The sequence below is a fragment of the Saccopteryx bilineata genome, chromosome 6, assembly GCF_036850765.1.
Source record: "Saccopteryx bilineata isolate mSacBil1 chromosome 6, mSacBil1_pri_phased_curated, whole genome shotgun sequence".
Classification (NCBI taxonomy): domain Eukaryota; kingdom Metazoa; phylum Chordata; class Mammalia; order Chiroptera; family Emballonuridae; genus Saccopteryx; species Saccopteryx bilineata.
Genome location: NC_089495.1, coordinates 186,357,071 through 186,378,217, shown reverse-complemented (window position 1 = coordinate 186,378,217; position 21,147 = coordinate 186,357,071). Strand labels below are relative to the sequence as shown.

The 21,147-nt window shown below is 47.0% G+C and overlaps 1 protein-coding gene across 1 annotated transcript; it reads right to left on the bottom strand.

Annotated features, from left to right (window-relative positions):
• Positions 1 to 1,658: 1,658 nt before the first annotated feature.
• Positions 1,659 to 20,649, bottom strand: CTCFL (CCCTC-binding factor like). The gene is made up of 9 exons (XM_066235649.1): positions 20,098 to 20,649; positions 18,883 to 19,105; positions 16,088 to 16,258; positions 15,631 to 15,764; positions 13,004 to 13,124; positions 12,318 to 12,467; positions 11,750 to 11,910; positions 7,741 to 7,923; positions 1,659 to 1,796 (listed from the first exon to the last, which is right to left on the bottom strand). The coding sequence occupies exons 1-9, from the start codon at positions 20,647 to 20,649 to the stop codon at positions 1,659 to 1,661; spliced, it is 1,833 nt and encodes a 610-aa protein (XP_066091746.1).
• Positions 20,650 to 21,147: the final 498 nt, after the last annotated feature.

Sequence of the window (21,147 nt, the reverse complement as noted above, 5' to 3'; positions counted from 1 at the left end):
ATAAAGTTAATATTTTACGTTTAAAGTTCATAATATTAACAATATCACAGGCATGTACAATCCAATCTAACACTTCCCAGCTTTGACTGTGGGCTGAAGCACTTAATAGTCTATACTACCACAGAAATAAGTATTATCTGAAAATCATGGCTTATTCATTGTGGGACACTTTTGTTAATACCTAGTGAATGAATTCATGGGTTTGAGGTTTTATCTCCCAATTCAAGACCTGGACCTTTTATAAAATGCCTACAATGTTTTTTCTTTTGATTGGAAACATCCAGTCAAAAATAGGCAAACAATTCTAGGTACTCCCTCAAGCTTCAGAAAAACTGTGACCATCCAATGTTATGAACTTAATTGTCTCAAAGAAGATGCTAAACGTGTCTAACTGGCTTTAAGAATTCTGTGCTGTTAGAATGAAATCTGAGGTGTCCCCCCCACCCCCCGTCACTGGTTCAGCATGTCGAGGAACATTTCACAGGTCATGGCTTCATCCAGGTCCCCGCACACAGCTGGGATCTCTCCGTAGAAGGCAGGAAGCCTCTCTTCTGGGTACTGGTCTTCCTTCCCCATGGAGTCCTCCTTGGCAGCAGCTTCTTGCGGGGGGAGGGGGGGGGGGCGGCAGGGAGAGGGAAGGAACAGGGTTGGCAATTTTAAAAATGAAGCCAAGAAATCAGAGCAAATATATTTTGGAAACAGTCGCTTGATTTTTAATCCAGCGGCCAGCATTTTAGAAAACTCTCCATGGATGACAGTACTCTGATCTTAACTCGGCTTTCTGTCCATATTTGTCAATCTCAGAGCTACAGACACTTAGGGCTGGATCACCCTCTGCAGTGGGGCTGAAAAACAAAGCCCACTACGTTTAAGCGTCAAGAGGGGGCCTTCTGGTGCCTAATTAGCCAGGAAGTCACACATTTCTATGCATGTTTTCAGATCTGTCCCACTTCAGGGTCCAGGCAGCCTGGTCTTGGGGCTGGAGTTGGATTTCAACCCTGGTTTGTCGTCTCTAATGAACAGCTGTACCTGTAGTGGGTTGAACTGTCGCCCCTGAAAAAGATGTGTGCCCACATCCTAATGCTCCAAACCTCTGAGTGTGACCTTATTTGAAATAAAGGTCTGAAGACAGAATTAAGGATCTCGAGGTGAGCGCATCTGAATTTTCAAGACAGACCCTAAACCCAAAGACAAGTGCCTTTTATAAGAGACAGAAACAGTCAAGACCCTGACGCCGAGGCGAGGCCATGTGTAGATGACGTAGGCCAAGACTGGGGTGATGTGGCCACAAGCCAAGCCGAGGACGGCCTGGGGGCCAGCGGAACCGGGAAGAGGCAGGAAGCCTCCGCCCCCCAGCCTCAAGGCTCCCGCACTTTCCTGCTCCAACCTCACTGGTCACTTTCCTGCTCCAACCTCACTGTGGTCCGGTCCGAGGGGTGGGGAAGTAACCAGACCCGCTTTACCCACAACCACACGGGGCCAAACGAAGTTCAGGACCTGCCCCAAATGGCGGGAAGCCCCTGTAAAGCCAGTCCTGGGACCAGGCGCCCCGCAGGGTCTGGCCCTCAGCGTACCTGGGGGCGCTCCCTGCGCAGAGCGCTCAGCACCCAGGGAAATCTACACGCGGAAAACTACAGTCCCCTGCAGACCCCATCCATTTAAAAGGAGGTACCTTCTCCCTTCACCGCGTCCTCCGGGATGGCCGATTCCCTCGTTTTCATTTTTGGTCCCTTTCCTGAGGTGGCTGACTTCTCCTGTCCCACCTCACACTTCTCAGAGTGTTTCCGCATGTTAGTCTGTCGGGAAAACGACACAGAACGCACAGTGAGTGTCAGCGTCACCGAAGGAAGGTCATTTAAAAGCACACGGTCAAAGACCTGCTCTGTGGAAAACAGGAGTAACAGGTACCTCTCATAATCTTGTACAAGAAAGGTGACTTTTCAAAGGCGACCCTTTCTGACCTGTTTAGGTCTAGCAGAAAGCAAGCGTGTTTTAGATAGTTCTTTATAATAGAAGTGAATGAGAAGATAACATTTACTCTTCCAGAATGCTTCTACTGTCCCAAATGAGGCTTGATATTAAACCAGAATTCATAAAATTGGTCGATTTTACAAAAATTGGTCAAGTACCACAGAGACATTACTGCCCTGCCGACTTCTCTCCTGATCTTCTCTGGAGGTATGAAAATTGCACGAGACATTCAGAATTACAATGGGAAGTCCTGGATTTCCCCTGTCAAGCCGATCAGCAATCTAGTGTTATATAGAAACACTTAGGAAAATATGAAATAAGCCAGAACATTTTCACTACGTGAGAAGTCTGTATGCTAATGTAAGAGACTGGACACATGTCATTAAATTTGCTGATTACAGGAAACATCTCACCTAATCTTCCTGACTTCAGTACGGGGCTGTGCAGGCTTATGGGTGGAAGCAGGGAGGATTCGCATATAAGTCAAAGGGAATGTTATTGGAACTCCATCTGACGCTTATGCCTGGGGGCTGGCACCCTGTGGCCGAGGGTCAAGTCTGGCCTGCCAATGGCTTTTGTAAAGCAAGTGTAGCAAGTGTTGTGGAACAAGCCACGTTCCTTCATTTACCAACTGTCTGTCTATGGCTGCATTTGTGCTATAACCTCAGAGGCAAGCAGTCGGGGCAGAAATAGTCCGTCTGGTTTGAGAAGCTGAAGATATTTACTGTCTGGCTCTTTACAGACTGAGTCTGCCAACCCCTGGTTTACGTGATGATTATGGACAAAAGAAACCTCGTGGGGTCAAGGGTTCCTTTGAGGATTTCAGAGCAATGGTTCCTTCCCCCACAAAAGAGCAAATATATTTACACACCCACACTCACCTTAGAACTACATCAAGTTCATGGTTAAGAATGTCTGATGTCAGTTTTGAATGAACAGACAAATCAGACCAGGTAGGTGGAGTAAACCTATAGTATACATATCTAGGGTATTTAGGCAAAGTAACAAGACAAACACCTGTGCCAGAGAAATGCTTCTCAGGACCAACATTCGGAATCCAGAGCAAGGTCCTTATCGGGAGGAAGGGGTCCTGGCCTGTGACATCTCTGTACAGTGAGACACTGACTATTGTGTGTTAGAGAACAGAAGTTTGTAAAACTTTACTTTTAAAAAAGTTAAATTGGATTCAAGTACTCAGATATGCTTTTTACCTATTTGCTTATTTATTTTTAAAGACTTTTTTTTATGACAGAGACAGGGAGAGAGACAGAGAGAGGGACAGATAGGGACAGACAGAGAGAGAGATGAGAAGCATCAGTTCTTCGTTGCGGTTCCTTAGTTATTCATTGATTGCTTTTATTTATTTATTTATTCATTTTAGAGAGAGAGAGGAGAGACAGAGAGAGAGAAGGGGGGGGAGGAGCTGGAAGCATCAACTCCCATATGTGCCTTGACCAGGCAAGCCCAGGGTTTCGAACCGGCGACCTCAGCTGATTGCTTTCTCATATGTGCCTTGACCGGGGGTCTCGAGTGACTCCTTGCTCAAGCCAGTGACCTTGGGCTCAAACTGGTGAGCCTTGCTCAAACCAGATGAGCCCGCGCTCAAGCTGGCGACCTTGGGGTTTCAAACCTGGGTCCTCTGTGTCCCAGTCTGACTCTACCCATTGCGCCACCGTCTGGTCAGGCTAAAGACTTTATTTTTTTAGAGCAGTTTTAGGTTTATAGCAAAATTTTTACCCCTGGCCCATCTGCATACCCTCCCCCACTAGCAACATCCTTCATCTGACAGTACATTTGTTATAACTGACAAACCTACATTGTCACTCAAAGTCTACAGTTTACATTAATGTTCACTCTTGGTGTTGAACCTTCTGGATCCGGACAGACGTATAATGACAAGTATCCATCATCACAGTACCTTACAGAGTACTGTCACTGCCCTAAAAGTCTTCTGTGCTTTCCCCATTCATCCCTCCCTCCCCCAAACCCCTGACAACCACTGATCTTTCACTACCTCGATAATTTTGCTTTTTCTAGAATGTCAGTCATATGGTTGGAGTCATATAATATGTAGCCTTTCAGATAGGCTTCTGTCACTTAGCAATGTGCATTAGAGGGTCTTCCGTGTCTCTTCATGGCTTGACAGCTTATTTCTTGTTGGTGCTGAGTAATATTCTGTTGTCTGGATGGACCACAGTTCACGTATCCATTCACCTAGTGAAGGATGTCTTGATTGTTTTCAAGTCTGGGCAATTATAAATAAGACTGCTATAAATATCCACGTGTGTTTTCCAGTGGACACGAGCTTCCAACTCCTTTGGGTAAATACTAAGGGGTGTGGCTGCTGGATTGTATGGTAAGAATAGGCTTAGTTCTGTAAGAAACTCAAGTGTCCACACCACTTTGTATTCCCACCAGCAGCGGGTGCCTGTTGCCCCACATCCTTACCAGCCCTCAGCGTGGTCAGTGTTCTGGGTGCGGGCCGTTCTGACAGGCGTGAAGTGGGATCGCACTGCTTTGATTTTCACGTCCCTGGTGACCTAGGATGGAAGCATCTTTTCATGCACCTTTTCCCACCTGTGTGTCTTCTTTGGTGAGGGGTCTGTTAAAATCTTTGGCCTAGTTTTTAAAGTGGGTTGTGTTTTCTCATTGTTGAGTTTTGAGAGTTCATTGCATATTTTGGATGACGGTCCTTTATCAGATGTGACTTTTGCATATAGTCTTCTCATTCTCTGGCATGCCACTGTCTCTCGCGGAGCAGAAGTTTCTAATGTTAATGAAGCCCAGCATATCAATTATTCAATTATTTCATCCCTCATGCCTTTGGTGTTCGTTATCTAAAAAGGTATCATGATGCCCAAGATCATCTAGATTTTTTTCTGTTATCCTCTAGGAATTTTATAGTTTTGTGTTTTATGTTTAGGTCTATGGTCTATTTTGAGGTTTTTTTTTTTTTTTAAGGGTGTAAGGTCTGTGTCTAGATTTATTGTTTTTCATCTGTAGAGATCCAGTTATTCCCAAATCAGGTGATGACTAGACTATCTGCTCCACTGTCAAAGATCAGGTGGCTATTTTTATGGGAGTCTATTTCTGGGCTCTTTATTCTGTTCTATTGGCCTGCTCACTTTTTGGGTACCATTAATAAGGCTGCTATGAATATTTGTGTACAAGTTTTTGCATGATCACACGTTTTCAATTATTTTGGGCGTAAGAATTGCTGGGTCCATGGGGATGTGAAGTACATGTAGTATAGGAAAGATAGTCCATAATATTGTAATAAGTATCCATAGTACCAGTTAGGTACTGGAAATCCTGGGGGGACACCTTATACAATACAGGGTTGTCTGACCATTAGGCTGTATACCTGAAACTAATACAAAACAATAATGAATGTAACTGTAATTAAAAAAATAAAAAAATATTTTTTTTAAAAAAAAAAAAGGGAGGAGGGGGTAAAAAAAGAAAAAAGAAGCTCTAGGTATCTGCCAACTGGGTGCCAATGTTCCGAGGCTGCAGCCCAACAATTAGGCAAGTGGACGTAAGAGAAATGTAATGGACATAATGTTAATGCAGCAGATATGTTTTTTGTTTTATTTTAAGTTTCTTTGCCCATAGATGTTTATTAAGGCTCTGGCACTTAAAAAAATAATTGTTGGGTCATACGATAACTTCGTGTTTAACTTTTTGAGAAAATGCCGGACTGTTCCCTAAGGTGGCTTCACCATGCCCAACCCTGCCCCCCAACGTCCAAGAGCTCCCACTCCCCCGCGTTTTTCATTATCTCTCTTCTCTCATTATAGCTACCACACTGGCTGGTTTCTAGGGCTGTCTTCACGGTGATTCCGACTGGCATTTCTCTAGTAACTAATGATGCCAAGCATCTCTCATGAGCTTACTGGTCATTGGTGTATCTTCTTTGAGGAAAGGTCTATTTTCTTGTTTTTAATTGGGTATTTTGTTCTTGTTGTTGTTGTTACTGAGCTGTAAGAGTTCTTTATATATTCCAGACTTAAATCCACAGACGCCTTCTTGAATGAAAGGGAAAACTGCAAAACTTCTGATCTTATGCTCTGAGGGACTCAGGGAGGCCGCTTTCTCACGCGCAACGGCAGCTTCGTACAACTTGAACTTCATATGAGCACTACGTTTCCACAGCTGACCACTACTTTTGACCTTTTGAACTAATAGCATTAACACTTCAAGGTTATTCTTTTGTGCTACTACACCCCTTCGGAAAAACACAACTACCCCACCTTTTAAGAGAAAAGAATAGTTTCCCCCCATAAAAACAGCCACTTCAGATCATTCACAACTTTGATCCAGTTAAACCGGAGCATCCCTTGTCTAATGACCTAGATCAGTGGTAGTCAACCTGGTCCCTCCCGCCCACTAGTGGGTGTTCCAGCTTTCACAGTGGGTGGTAGCGGAGCAACCAAATGGCACCATGATTGGCCCACCATGAAAGCTGGAACGCCCACTAGTGGACGGGAGGGACCAGGTTGGCCAGCACTGCAAAAGTGGGCGGTTTTTATAAAAAGGTTCACCATCAGGGCTCTATCCACAGCGCCACCGCCTGGTCAGACGTTATCACTTTTAAGACCAGGTTGACCATAGACACTGTGGCTTCCTCCCTGCACACTCCAGCGGCCCAAAGGAGAAGTCCATGTGCTGAGAAGCTGAGGCCTCAGGCCACCTCCACTGAGTGCGCCATCTTGGAAGTGGCTCCTCCAGCCGCGTGCCAGCCTCCAGATGGTGCAGCCCCACCAACATTCTGATGCGGCGCCAGGAGGGACCCGGAGCCAGACCTACCTAGCCACGTGCGAACCCACAGAACCCATGAAATCATAAATATCTATTGTTTTAAGCTGCTGAGTTTTGAGGTAATTCGTGATGCAGCCACAGAAAATGAATACACACCTAAAAAGAATGCCGTGGAATGGTCAATGGTTTTCTTAGCACAGTACCAGCAGCCCTATACTAAAGACATCTATGAAACAGTTTGAAAATTGCATTATCGGCCCTGGCCGGTTGGCTCAGCGGTAGAGCGTCGGCCTAGCGTGCGGAGGACCCGGGTTCGATTCCCGGCCAGGGCACATAGGAGAAGCGCCCATTTGCTTCTCCACCCCTCCGCCGCGCGCTTTCCCTCTCTGTCTCTCTCTTCCCCTCCCACAGCCAAGGCTCCACTGGAGCAAAGATGGCCCGGGCGCTGGGGATGGCTCCTTGGCCTCTTCCCCAGGCGCTAGAGTGGCTCTGGTCGCTGCAGAGCGACGCCCCGGAGGGGCAGAGCATCGCCCCCTGGTGGGCAGAGCATCGCCCCTGGTGGGCGTGCCGGGTGGATCCCGGTCGGGCGCATGCGGGAGTCTGTCTGACTGTCTCTCCCTGTTTCTAGCTTCAGAAAAATGAAAAAAAAAAGAAAAAAAAAAAAAAGAAAATTGCATTCTCCCTGTGAAGTAGCCTAAATCTAATTCACAGGAACAATTTTTAAATGTTACACTAAAATCAGGGATTCTTCATCCATTTCTGGGAGTCTGAGAACTCCCTAAAACCATTTGCAAGATTTTGTTTGCAGCACTGTCCTTTTTCACAGAAGAGGGGTACTATACTTTTAGGAGATTTGCAAGAGTTTTGTGACTGATAACCACTTTCCTAAGGCACGACAGATGTTACCTACGTCCTGGCAAGTATCAACTCCCCGAGTGTGACCCCTGTGCCTGTGAGCAAGAGGGGGTCATTCCAAGGAGATTTATACTATGACTTCAGTAAGCTCACCCAGCGCGAAAAGCCTTTGCCACACTTGGGACATTTGTAAACAGTCGGGATGAAATTTGTGTCGTGGTATTTCTTGAAGTGAACGTTTAGAAGTTGCTTCTGTCGGAAACGCTGGTTGCAGGTGAGGCAGGTAAACGGCTTCTCTCCAGTGTGGGTTCGGATGTGAACGGTCATATGGCGTTCCTGGGAGGGTAAGAGAAAACAAACAGCCTAGCTTTACAGGTTCTTTCTCCCCTTGGATCAGACCTTATTTATCATATACCTTTCTTTTTCCTCCCCAGAGAGGAACACACTATTAAGAAAAATCACAGCAAAGACATTCTCAACACAGCAGTGTTAACGGTGGGAGCACAGGCTGGCCGTCTACGAAACAAAGTCATACCCGGTCCCTGCCATCAGGTTACAAGGGGCTCCCAGTTAGTCCCCAGCTGGTCGGACAGGCCCACAGGGGGTGTATGAGAACACTCCTGGGGTGGGGGTGGGGGGATGATTATCATTTTCCCTCCAAAAGAGCTCGTGTATATGCAGCCCGTCTCTAACTATCTGCTATGACCTGCGTTCATGCAGGGCAGACAGAAACTGCAAACTCAAAAATCCAACGTTAGCGTTTCAAAGCAGCGGACACTTGAGGTTGGAAGTCCATGAAGCACACATTTCCCCTTCTACTTCCTGATAGAGTTATAAAAAATATCTTAATATCGACTTAAAAGCATCCTAGTGAAAATGATTGTTATTAATCAAGATTTATATGAGTAAATACTTTGGGGAATCAGGACAATATATATATATATGGTCAAACAAAAATACACATTTTATTTGTTTTATTTGAAAAGCTGTCATTATTCAGGTGAAACACACGAGCACTTCCGCATTACTGTTAATAACCTGACAGTCTGTGTGCCTGTCTCTCTCCTGAACAGCCTCTTGCCGTTCACCTTGCCTCTCATCCCTCCCTCCATCCCTCCCTCCGGGAGAGCACTGCAGGGCCCCCTGCTGGGAGTCAAGGTCCAACCTGGGAGCCCAGGTCTTAGGGACCAAAGCACTTAGAGAGCCCAACAATGTCCCAGACTCAGGGTCACCTGTCTGCTCTCTGCTCCCTGAACACCTGGGGCTTTCCCCTCTCTCGAGACCCCTCCCCCTCTCCAAGTCTCATTCATCTTCCAGGAACTTCTCCTAGTTCATGTAAACAAATTTGAGCCTGAGCTCAGAATATTGCAATGCTCAAAGTCTACTAGATACACTCTCTTTTCTTTATGCAAAGCATTTACCGTTTATAGCCCTCACTCTGACACAAAGCAAGCACTGACTTGCACCTTTGGTAATGGGCAAAAGGTCCGAGTGGCACAGTGCTTCAAGGCAGCTGTTAGTTCTCATGTTTTGAACCTACGACCCCTTTCATTTTAAAAAATTATTAACACTGTAAGGGGCTTTTGTTTATAAGGCGATATCTATTAATACCGACTATTAGAAATCAAAACTAAGAAATTAAAATATGAAAAATACTTAGTGATTATTATTATTATTACTAAGTGAGAAGCAGGGAGGCAGAGAGACAGACTCCTGCATGTGCCCTGAAGGATTCACCTGGCAAGCCCCCTGCCAGGCAATGCTCTGCCCATCTAGGCTGTTGCTTGACAACCGAGCTATTTTAGCACCTGAGGCGAGGCTATGGAGCCATCCTCAGCGGCCAGGGCCAACTTACTCTAACCAAGCCATGGCTGTGGAAGAGGAAGAGAGAGAGAGAAAGAGAGAAGGGAGAGGAAGAGGGGTGAAGAAGCAGATGGGTGCTTCTCCTGTGTACCCTGACCAGGAATTGAACCTGGGACATCCACATGCTGGGCTGAAGCTCTACCACTGAGCCAATTGGCCAGGGCCTATTTATCGATTCTTTAAACAATGATGATAAACCAACTACATCTTAATATACTTCTATAAACACATATCTCATTCTCAAAACAAACAAAAAATTAATATCTGGTCTAACAGATAAGGTTGCCCGTTGAAATACAGACTGCATTATTTGGGACATGCTTATATACAAAAGTATTTGTTGTTCATCTGAAATTCAAATTTAAATGGCCATCTAGTATTTTTATTTTTAAGCCTTATTAAACTGATTCTCATCAACTCACTGATATGAGTAAATACTTTGGGAAATCAGGACAATTGTGGTTGAGACAGATGAAAGAAATCTATGCTCACAGATACGCAGTTGCAAAAGGGAGAAATTTAATAGCCTTTTCAAGTAATTGGCAGACATTCTTTGCTGATATTGCACCAAAACTTAGTAAGCAATAATTTCTTAAAAACTGGCGAAAACGTGGAATCTAAAACCCTACCAACAAACTTTTTATACTCTGCTACATTACAGTCTGTTGCTCTTACACTTTTGAATGGACCCATGCCTGATTTTGTAAAATAATGGACTGGTCATTCGGAACATGTCAGCTGAGTGTCTGAATGCTGAGGCGATTCATTATATCAGATAAAAAAAATCTCTTTCTTAAAGTCACTCTCATCTTTGGATATCGGGTTTCCAAAATTCTAATTCTAATTTCCTCTTAAAAGCTAACTTTATGTCCTTGGCCACATGTCCACTCTGAAATGACATTCTCACGTCATTGGCCTGGGTATTGCCAAATATCCAACAACGGTATAAGCCGAGTTTGTCACTTGTCATTTCAAGTAAAAATAGTGAGTTCGTGAAAATGTGGCTAGTTGAGCGGGTAATTCCAGCAGCTGGCAGGCGGGGCCTGCAGACACTTTCTGCTTCGGAAGACAGAGGTGCCTCCTACTAACTTCTCAGCTCAGCACACAGAACATGGAGACGATGAGTTTTCAGGGTTAAGACAACATAAAGTTAAGAATGCTCACTGCTTCCCCAATGACATTATTAAGCAAAACGGCCCTTTATTTTTGTGACCAGGGCACAACGGGGACGAGAACAGTGGTGACTTGTCACTGCTTCGTATTAAGGCATCTCCATGGCTTTTGCACACTCAGGGCCAAAGCCAACAGCCAAGGGCAAATAATGTGTTGGCATTAATTCATTCATTAACTTTGATCTTATGGGCCAGATTGGTTTCAAGGACCTCTAGGGCAGTGGTCTCAACCTTTTTTGGGCCACCGACTGGTTTAATGTCAGAAAATATTTTCATGGACTGGCCTTTAGGGTGGGATGGATAAATGTATCATGTGACCGAGACAAGCATCAAGAGTGAGTCTTAGACAGATGTAACAGAGGGAATCTGGTCATTTTTTAAAAATAAAACATCGTTCAGACTTAAATATAAATAAAACGGAAATAATGTAAGTTATTTATTCTTTCTCTGCAGACCTGTACCAAATGGCCCACGGACCGGTACCGGTCCGCAGCCTGGGGGTTGGGGACCACTGCTCTAGGGGGTCTGTGAACCATACTTTAAGAAATGATGCTTTCATTTCTTGGCTGCCTTCTGATTATTCTTTTTTTTTTTTTTTCATTTTTCTGAAGCTGGAAACAGGGAGAGACAGTCAGACAGACTCCCGCATGCGCCCGACCGGGATCCACCCAGCACGCCCACCAGGGGTGATGCTCTGCCCACCAGGGGGCGATGCTCTGCCCATCCTGGGCGTCGCCATGTTGCGACCAGAGCCACTCTAGAGCCTGAGGCAGAGGCCACAGAGCCATCCCCAGCGCCCGGGCCATCTTTGCTCCAGTGGAGCCTTGGCTGCGGGAGGGGAAGAGAGAGACAGAGAGGAAAGCGCGGTGGAGGGGTGGAGAAGCAAATGGGCGCTTCTCCTGTGTGCCCTGGCCAGGAATCGAACTCTGGTCCTCCGCACGCTAGGCCGACGCTCTACCGCTGAGCCAACTGGCCAGGGCTGATTATTCTTAATACCTTTTATTTATTTTTTTTAAGTATGACTTTAAAAATTACTTTCAAAGTGACAGAAAACCCCCCTCCAGCCCTCTGTTCTTCCCGGGTCCGGGGCCTCCCACCGCTTCCCCACATTGACCGAGACTCAGTACCTCCTTGCAGGCGTAGCTGCAGTGTGGGCACTTGAACCTTTTCTCATTCCTGTGAGTTTTCTCGTGCTGAATGAGGCCGTAGCGCTCGTGGAAGACAGCAGGACAGTAGCGGCACCCCATCGCGGTGGCATTGTAAGAATGCAGGTTGCGCAAATGGACACCTAAAACCATTGACAGAACATCACAGAAGGGAAGGGCGTTATTTTCTGTGAAGCTGACTGGTCCCTGCCCTCTAAAAGCAGGGTTCTCACTCTCAGCACTGTTAGCCTGTGGTACTGGCTGATGCCTTCTTGGGTGGGCCATCCTGTCCATCACAGGATGTTTAGCAGCATCTCTGGCCTCTGGCCACTAGATGCCGCTAGTACCCTTTCCTCCTCACTGTGACAACCAAAATGCTATGAAGCTGCACTTAGGCAAACTAGCCAACAGATGGCAGAATAGGACCTCTGAAGAAAAAAAAAGAGAAAACTTCCCAGATGAGTTCCTGAAGCCCAGCTGCCTCCCTGGAATCAGGCCCAGGGCTCCACAGGTTTCCCCACAGACGAAGTTCATTAACCCAAACACTCACGCAGGTCGCTCTTTCTGGCAATGACCGCTGTACAATACGGGCACTGGAACTTGGGGACGTTCTCGCTGTGCTTCTGCATAATGTGTACTTTCATGGTGCCGCTCTGGGTGAAGCGTGTGTGGCAGAAGCGGCATTCGTAGGGCTTCTCGCCTGTGAGATGATGACAAAGGTGCCCCTCTGCACGTGGGGTTCACCCTCTAAGCCCTGATCCTCACCAAAGGACCTCGGAGCTGAATGCATAGCTTTTGTTCCCTGGGCTCCTTCCACCTCTTTCTCCTAGGTTGACCCCCAATCAGTACAAAATCCCCCAGAGTTCTCATCCTTGGTCTAAAGAGTGAAAAGTACACCTAGACCCGTTCTTTATACAACAGAACATAAAGTAAGTGCACAATGAAAGCAGCACTTTATTTTACGTTCTCCTTGAACGGAAGGGTGCGTTCAGGAGTCGACTTTTAAATCCTGAACAACCCACGGAAGCCAATATCTGATGGTGTCTTCCTCGGCACAACGGGGGGACAGCACAGCACTTATGGGGGCTCCCTGGACGCTACATGAACGCAAAGGTGCAGAGCAGAATTTCCCCCGCCAGACAAGCCCAGAGACACTTGAACTTGAACCCTGCCACCGAAGAGTCATTTTCACAAGCTCGCTTGACGGATGTGGCCTTCAGTGTGAGACACTTTTACCTGAGTGTGTCCTCATGTGCCGTTTCAGCTTGTGGGTGTCCTTGCTGGCGTAGCTGCACAGATGGCACTGGTAGGGACGCTCCCCTGTGTGTGACCGGACGTGGCGCTTCAACTTACTCGCCTAATAAACAAACAGAAGGTATTTGTTGCGAGAGAAACCTGAAAATTTTAGGTCCAATAAAAAGCATTATAGAGAGATACTGATGTTTTAATTTCAGGGCACTCTGAGAAACATGGACAAGTCATTACTTTTTATTTTGTCGCAAATGATTTTTTCCCCCTCCCACTTGATGTGTGTTTAAGATCCTTTGGGAATAATCAGCAGTAGTTTCCAGAGACTCTCAGATTCAACTTTATGTTACACAGGGAAGACTGCTATCTCACCGCTCAATGCCATGAGGGATTTTCTCTTCTTTTCTAAGGACACTTAACACTCAGGGCTGCAAAATTCAGACCACACTGCAGAAGGGCAGAGTCCAGAATGCTTTTCTGTGCGTCAATAAAACGAGAATCTTGAAACATTAGCTCTTGGATGAGCAGACATGCGTCTGAGGCGTCTCAGACCCAGGCTCTGTGGGACCTAAGCGGCTATCAAGGATAAGTCCCAGGGACTTGTAGTTTCTTTATAATAAGTAGCTTTTAAGTAGAAGAACATGCATTCTAATTTGATAAATTATATATCGCAGGTGACTAGTTAAAAGGCAAACAACGTATTACCTCGCATTTGATCATTTTTTGCCTGTTTTGTCCCCTTCCAGAACCATTCTTCTTCACCTGTGTTCCCTTTCTGCAGGCCTTGTCTTCCCAGAGAGCAGGGGTGACAGATGTCACAGAGCCTGAGCGACCCTGCCTGTGATCTCAGGAAGGTCTGATTCCCCAATAAGCGACAACCACCCATATACCCGAAGAACATTCAAAAACAAAAGAAGACTTAGCTCCAAACAGAAAAATTTAGATTTTTCAGATGAAAAGTATATCGGCAAGTGAAACAAAAAGAATTTTTAAAATTACAGTGTGAAAGATTTGATGAGTGCTGTCAATGATCGAAGGTGACTGTGTGTGCGGGCCAATCATCTCTGGACGGCTTTGCAAGGGAGGGCGAGGGGAGGAGGGGTGCTCAAAGCTTCCACAGACTGGTGTTTGTGCACCCCAGTGTGATGCATTTCTGCTGGCATCTGCGTAAAGACACAGTGTGAGGGTGCGGGGGTTTGGGCTACCTCCCTTAAAGCAGACCAGCATGGCTAGACTGGACACTGCAAAAAAACAGAGTCATGTATGCCTAGGCCGGCCAGCCCATGGGCTGGGTGCAGACTGCTGACCTCAGAGGGAGGTCTCGTCTCAGTGAATTGTTGGATGTTTGCACTCAGAACCATCAGGACACCAACCAAAAGTCCACTTCCAGGCGTGGGAGTCTCAGATGGCTTTATTCCTTGAAACTTTCATTTTGGGTTTTCAAACTGCCGTCACAACTTTTAACTTCGATGAGAAAGAGCTTTTAAAAATAGTAACAGCAGAAAAAAAAAATGCTTGGAACCAAATTTTGATGCTGTCTGTACAATTTCCTTGTTTATGAAATGGGGTTGCCTCATCCCTTTATCTCACTGTCAGCCATGCCCTTTTACTTACTCCCTGAGTGTGTCACCCCGCCCCAGCCGAGCTCTAACTCAGGCCCTGGCAAGTGCCCCGGCAGACGGTGGCATCCTTAAAAATTAATTGTAGAAAACCGACAGTGAACGTGATTGTAATGTCCTGCAGCTTCATTCAGAGAGTCGCTGAACCTGCTAGAAGATATAAATAAAATGATCCCGTTGACGTGACCAGGACACATAACTGAAGTTCGAAAAACCTGGTTTCTCTACCGTAACAGGGTAAATAGCAGGGGTCCCCAAACTGCGGCCGCACTTCCGGAAGGGGCACCTCTTTCATTGGTGGTCAGTGAGAGGAGCATAGTTCCCATTGAAATACTGGTCAGTTTGTTGATTTAAATTTACTTGTTCTTTATTTTAAATATTGTATTTGTTCCTGTTTTGTTTTTTTACTTTAAAATAAAATATGTGCAGTGTGCATAGGGATTTGTTCATAGCTTTTTTATAGTCTGGCCCTCCCAACGGTCTGAGGGACAGTAAACTGGCCCCCTGTGTAAAAAGTTTGGGGACCCCTGGTAAATGATATGCCTAAATCTTTAAGCAAGTTGCTTTGTATCTGACCCCAGAGCTGCTGATATGAGTGCAAAAATCTCAGCCAAACTTCAGACTGGATCCGAGCTCCATGTTGGAGCTGATGCATTTTTGAACCTGTGGAACCGAGCATTACTACCTAAAACACTAGGGAGAACTCCAAACGTAACTTGAGAATGACTTCCCAAGTACCCCACGTGGTTTTAGCTGTAATTAGTACACGTTTATGTGTTGCTTTCACTAACTGGTAATCAAAGCAAAGGAGAAATCCAATGTTCTATTTTCAATTTAGAAAATGAAACGAGTGTTCTTTCCTGCGTCGATGTTGCGTGAGTAATACCTTTAATAAAACCTGTTTTGTCAGGGATTCCGTGGTTAGTGTAATGTAACAGAACTTTTACAACTTCTTACTAAGATGCCACAAAGCTCTCCACATGCAAGTGAACTTACTTCCACGCTAGCGTACTTGCACATGGAACATTTAAACGGCTTCTCGTGAGTGTGTCTATAACGTCTGTGTCGGACAAGTTCTCCACTGGTGACAAACGCCATGTCACAATCGCCACACTTGTGGGGCCTGGTTCCTGTAAAACCACACAGTTTATCTTTTTTCAATAAGATTTAACCACAGCGGTTCCTTGTAATTTATCACTTCTAAATTACACTCAAAACGCTTTACCAAATGAAGAAGAGGCTCTTTAAACCATAAATGCCCCAGAGAGAGGTGAGAAAAATCTTTGTAACATTCACTGGTTTTTAACCGAAACTGAAGAAAACAAGGCAGAACTGATGTCTAAAACAATACGTTATTTTAACACAAAAATAGCTGCATTCGCATTCTTAAAGCCTAAATGTGCCTTGTTGGAGGGCAACACCCACCTTGGTGGGTTTACCTGTGTGGGTTTACCTGTGTGGGTATTGACGTGATTCCGCAGAAGCGTGACCGTCCGGAAAGCTTTCAAGCAGAGGTGGCATATGTGAGGCTTCTCATTGGTGTGAATTTTCATGTGGCGCTTAAGACTGGAAATTCTGGACGAGGTGAACTGGCACAGATTGCAGCGGAAGGTTTCTTTTCCTCCTGCGGCAAGGAGACACAGAGTTCATATATTGGTAAGAAGCTTTAGACTTTCCAACTCCATTTTGGGAGTGATGAAAATATGCTGAAGTTAGTGGTAATGGCTGGACAAATGTGTGACTATATTAAAAAAACTGAACACGAGCTTAGAATTGGGAACTTGGGGCTACAATCTCTCATTTTACATGTATGACAAACTACTATATAGCAAAGGATGCAAATTCAACCACCGACTGCAGTCAGAGGCAATAACCCTGAATGAATGACTTTGACCATGAACAGTGGTGGCAGTGACTTCCTAAACTGAGTCACTTCCCAGCCCCAGGCCGTCTGTTGCAGGAGGGAGGAAACAGAGCCAAGTGTTGACAAATATGACTTTTTATTTTTTATTTTTATTATTATTATTATTATTATTATTTTTTTTTGTATTTTTCCGAAGCTGGAAACGGGGAGAGACAGTCAGACAGACTGCCGCTTGCGCCCGACGGGGATCCACCCGGCACGCCCACCAGGGGCAACGCTCTGCCCACCAGGGGGCGATGCTCTGCCCCTCCGGGGCGTCGCTCTGCCGCGACCAGAGCCACTCTAGCGCCTGGGGCAGAGGCCGAGGAGCCATCCCCAGCGCCCGGGCCATCTTTGCTCTAATGGAGCCTTGGCTGCGGGAGGGGAAGAGAGAGACAGAGAAGAAGGAGGGAAGGTGTGGAGAAGCAAATGGGCGCCTCTCCTATGTGCCCTGGCCGGGAATCGAACCCGGGTACCCTGCACGCCAGGCCGACGCTCTACCGCTGAGCTAACCGGCCAGGGCTTATTATTATTATTTTTTTTTGTATTTTTCTGAAGCTAGAAACGGGGAGAGACAGTCAGACAGACTCCCGCATGCGCCCGACCGGGATCCACCCGGCACGCCCACCAGGGGCGACGCTCTGCCCACCAGGGGGCATTGCTCTGCCCCTCCGGGGCGTCGCTCTGTCACGACCAGAGCCACTCTAGCGCCTGGGGCAGAGGCCAAGGAGCCATTCCTAGCGCCCGGGCCATCCCTGCTCCAATGGAGCCTTGGCTGCGGGAGGGGAAGAGAGAGACAGAGAGGAAGGAGAGGGGGAGGGGTGGAGAGGCAGATGGGCGCTTCCCCTGTGTGCCCTGGCCGGGAATCGAACCCGGGACCTCTGCACGCCACGCCGACGCTCTACCACTGAGCCAACCAGCCAGGGCCATGACTTTTTAAAAATGAGCTAGAAATTGAGATCTGGAGGGTCAACTCTTCATTTCAAAAGAAACTATTTTTTTTAAAAAAAAGCCAAACAAATAATTTTGAGGGTTAAATTTATCCCATGGGCTGCCAAGACTCAATTTCAGTTTTAATATAATTTCAGAATGCTTCCTAATCAGGCCCCATCTCCCTCTTTGAGCAAGGCCAGCCTCCTTACAAAGTCACACTCACGCTACTTTCTACTGCCAGGACTGGTGATCTTCCTCTCTCAGTGGTTTCCGAGTCCTTTCCTGGCCTCTCCTGAACTTTCTCTCCTTTAGGAGGCGCCTCTGCTGTCCCGTCCCCCCCACCCCGCCAATGGAATGCAAACGAGGGGGCAGATCAGATCCAACATTCTATGTCCGTGCTCAGCATTTTGCAGGAGCATTTTTCTTTCTTTCTTTCTTTTTTTTTTTTGTATTTTTCTGAAGTTGGAAACAGGGAGGCAGTCAGACAGACTCCCATATGTGCCCGACTGGGATCCACCGGGCATCCCCACCAGGGGGTGATGCTCTGCCCATCCGGGGCATTGCTCTGTTGCAACCAGAGGGGGCGATGCTCTGCCCATCCGGGGCGTCACTCTGTTGCGACCAGAGCCATTCTAGCGCCTGAGGCAAGGCCATGGAGCCATCCCCAGTGCCCGGGCCAACTTTGCTCCGATGGAGCCTTGGCTGCGGGAGGGAAAGAGAGACAGAGAGGAAGGAGAGGGGGAGGGGTGGGGAAGCAGATGGGCACTTCTCCTGTGTGCCCTGGCTGGGAATGGAACCCTGGACTCCTGCATGCCAGGCCGACCACTGAGCCAACCGGCCAGGGCTGCAGGAGCATTTTTCTATGCTTTTAAAACATCTCTGTGCAAAGCCCCTGATGGTTGGCTCAGTGGATGTCCTGGATTTCATTCCTGGTCAGCACCCATCTGCTTCTCCACCCCTCCCCCTCTCTCTTCTCTCTCTCTTCTCCTTCCCTCCTGCAGCCAAGGCTCGATTAGAGCGAGTTGGCCCCGGGGAATGAGGATGGCTCCATGGCCTCCGCCTCAGGTGCTAAAAAATATCTCTGGTTGCAACAGATCAAGGGCTCCAGATGGGTAGAGCATCGCCCCCTAGTGGGCTTGCCAGGTGAATCCCAGTTAAGGTGCATGAGGGAGTCTGTCTCTGCCTCTCCTTTTCTAAATGAATGAAGGAATAAATAAATAAATAAAAACATCTGCGTGCAAAATGCAAAATGCTTGTATATAATGCACAATACAGAACATTAGTTTGAAGTCTCTCCCTTTTCCTGACATTCTCAGTCAACCCCTTCAAACTTCAATGACCACCTCCTTCCCCTAAAGAAAAACAGCAGCCCGTTCTATAGAAGGTCTCTCGCACAGAATGAACCCGCCTACCCTTGGTCTCTTGTGGAGTTTTCGGAGAGTTGGTTCTGTCAACGTGTGGCTGAACAGGCGCAGGTTGGTCTTCTGTTCCTTCCACGTTTAAGTTTGAAATTGTCAGAACAATTTCACTTATTCCCTCATCTCCCAGCCTTGCTTGCACAACAAAGAGCTGTCCTTGAGTATTTTGGACTTCTCCTTCAGCCGGCACCTGGCTTTCTTCCTGACCTTTCTCAAGCTAATAAATAAAAACAAGCATTCAAGCAAATACGATCCTGTAAATAACAATCTGATTAAACTCACTGCCTTGATGGAACTGAGAAATATGAAATGAAAAAAACAATCAAAGAAGTACAGAAGATTGTGCATTACAACCAAAATGCTTAAGTGTAATTAACCCTTTGAGTAGTGAGTGTTTTTCATGTTCGTGGACCCCCGGGGAGTTAGTTTTTTTTTTCTTCAAAAAATGAAATTAGTTCCAGTTCCAGTTTTATTAACTTAAAATCATGTTTGATATCCTATTTATGGAAACAAGAAGAACATACATTTGCCTTTTTAAATGTTGCCTTACACATTTTTTTTTTTGTATTTTTTTTTTTTCCTGAAGCTGGAAACGGGGAGAGACACTCAGACAGACTCCCGCATGCGCCCGACCGGGATCCACCCGGCACGCCCACCAGGGGGCGACGCTCTGCCCACCAGGGGGTGATGCTCTGCCCACTAGGGGGCGATGCTCTGCCCCTCCGGGGCGTCGCTCTGCCTCGACCAGCGCCACTCTAGCGCCTGGGGCAGAGGCCAAGGAGCCATCCCCAGCGCCGGGGCCATCTTTGTTCCAATGGATCCCTGGCTGCGGGAGGGGAAGAGAGAGACAGAGAGGAAGGAGGGGGGGCCTTACACATTTTAAAAATAAAAACTTTCGTATGATTGTACTCTGGATGGTCAGAAGGCACGAGGACGTACATGAACGTTTGTACTACTCAAAGGGTTAAGGGCTTTTGGTGGTAAAACAACACTATTAAAAAAAATTCACCTGATTGCATTCTAATTAGTGAAACTTTTAAAACTCTTAAAAAAAGAATACATGGTCCCCAGGACTGTCCTGGGAATTATTTTACTGCATTTAATTTTAAACTGCCTGTCCATACATAATACTGCACAAAGGGCAACCTAAAAAATAGATTGCTTTTAAATTCTATGGAAGGCGTCTGTTTTCGCTAAAACCAGCCGTACCTTAATCAATCCAGAACTTTCTGGCTGGCTCTCCGCACCTTTACTGTCTTCAGTGGCCCCGGCCACACTCTCCTGCAGGACGTGAAACTGCATCGTCCCCATTTCCTGCAGCGAGTACACCTCCTCCTGGATGCTAGCGGCCACGCACTGGTGCAGGCTTTGCTGGGACCCTTCTCTAACCCACAGCAGCGACTGCACCCCGCTACTGGCCTGCTGTACCATCATCGGTACCCCTTCTTGGTACTGTGACATCAGCCAGCCACCCTCCTGCAGCTCCATGTCTTCAAAGGGGGGGTGCACCGCCTGCAGGGTCAGGATGTAGCTCCCGCTGTCATCCGTGGTGGCCGGCACCAGCTCCCGCTCGCCCTTGGGGAAACTGGTCAGGAAAGGCCCCTGGGTGCACTCAGACTCCACCTCCCCAGGGGCTGGGGGCTCCTTTACTCTTCGCACGCCACCTGCCTTGTCTTCCTCCTGGACTTTTTCTGGCATCAACTCGTGCTCTTTGATTTTGGTGAATTGCTCAGAAAGGTCAAACACCTCGTTCCCCGCCATTTTGACTTGGCCTATTTGAGAAAGAAGCAGGCTGTCTGGGTTGGACACAGTGAGGTTTGGCACAAGCAGGCTTTGGGCTGACCAAGGCCTGACAAGGTCTGGCCTCTGAAGGCTTTAGACCTCATAGGAGTCAGGACTAAGTAGACTCACCCTAGACCTAGGCTGAGCCTTAGTAGGATTTACGCTACACCAGGCATTTGTTCAAGATATTCTGAAAGATTTGGGCTTGAGCAGGCCTTCAGCAAATGCATGTTATAGGACTAGCAAAGCAGGGCCTGAGCAAGCTTCCTACCATTGCACAATTCCAGACTGACCATCGTTTGAACCACACAGGCTTTGGGCTTAGAGTCTTGGGCCTCCAAACACTTGGCCGAGCCAGCCTCAGGCTGGGCACGTGCACCTCCAGGCTTGGAACAACTGCCCACCCCACTTAGAGCCCCTCCTTGACTCGACTCCTCTATGGCAAGGCCCCTTCACAACACTCTGCCCACCTTTCCC

Excerpts from the sequence above, each read along its gene's own strand:
- CTCFL (XM_066235649.1), bottom strand. The coding sequence starts at position 20,649 with ATGGCGGGGAACGAGGTGTTTGACCTTTCTGAGCAATTCACCAAAATC. Across the intron at positions 19,106-20,097 it reads AAAGTTCTGGATTGATTAAG|CTTGAGAAAGGTCAGGAAGA; the intron begins GTACGGCTGGTT and ends TTTATTTATTAG. Across the intron at positions 7,924-11,749 it reads GCAGCTACGCCTGCAAGGAG|GAACGCCATATGACCGTTCA; the intron begins GTACTGAGTCTC and ends TTACCCTCCCAG.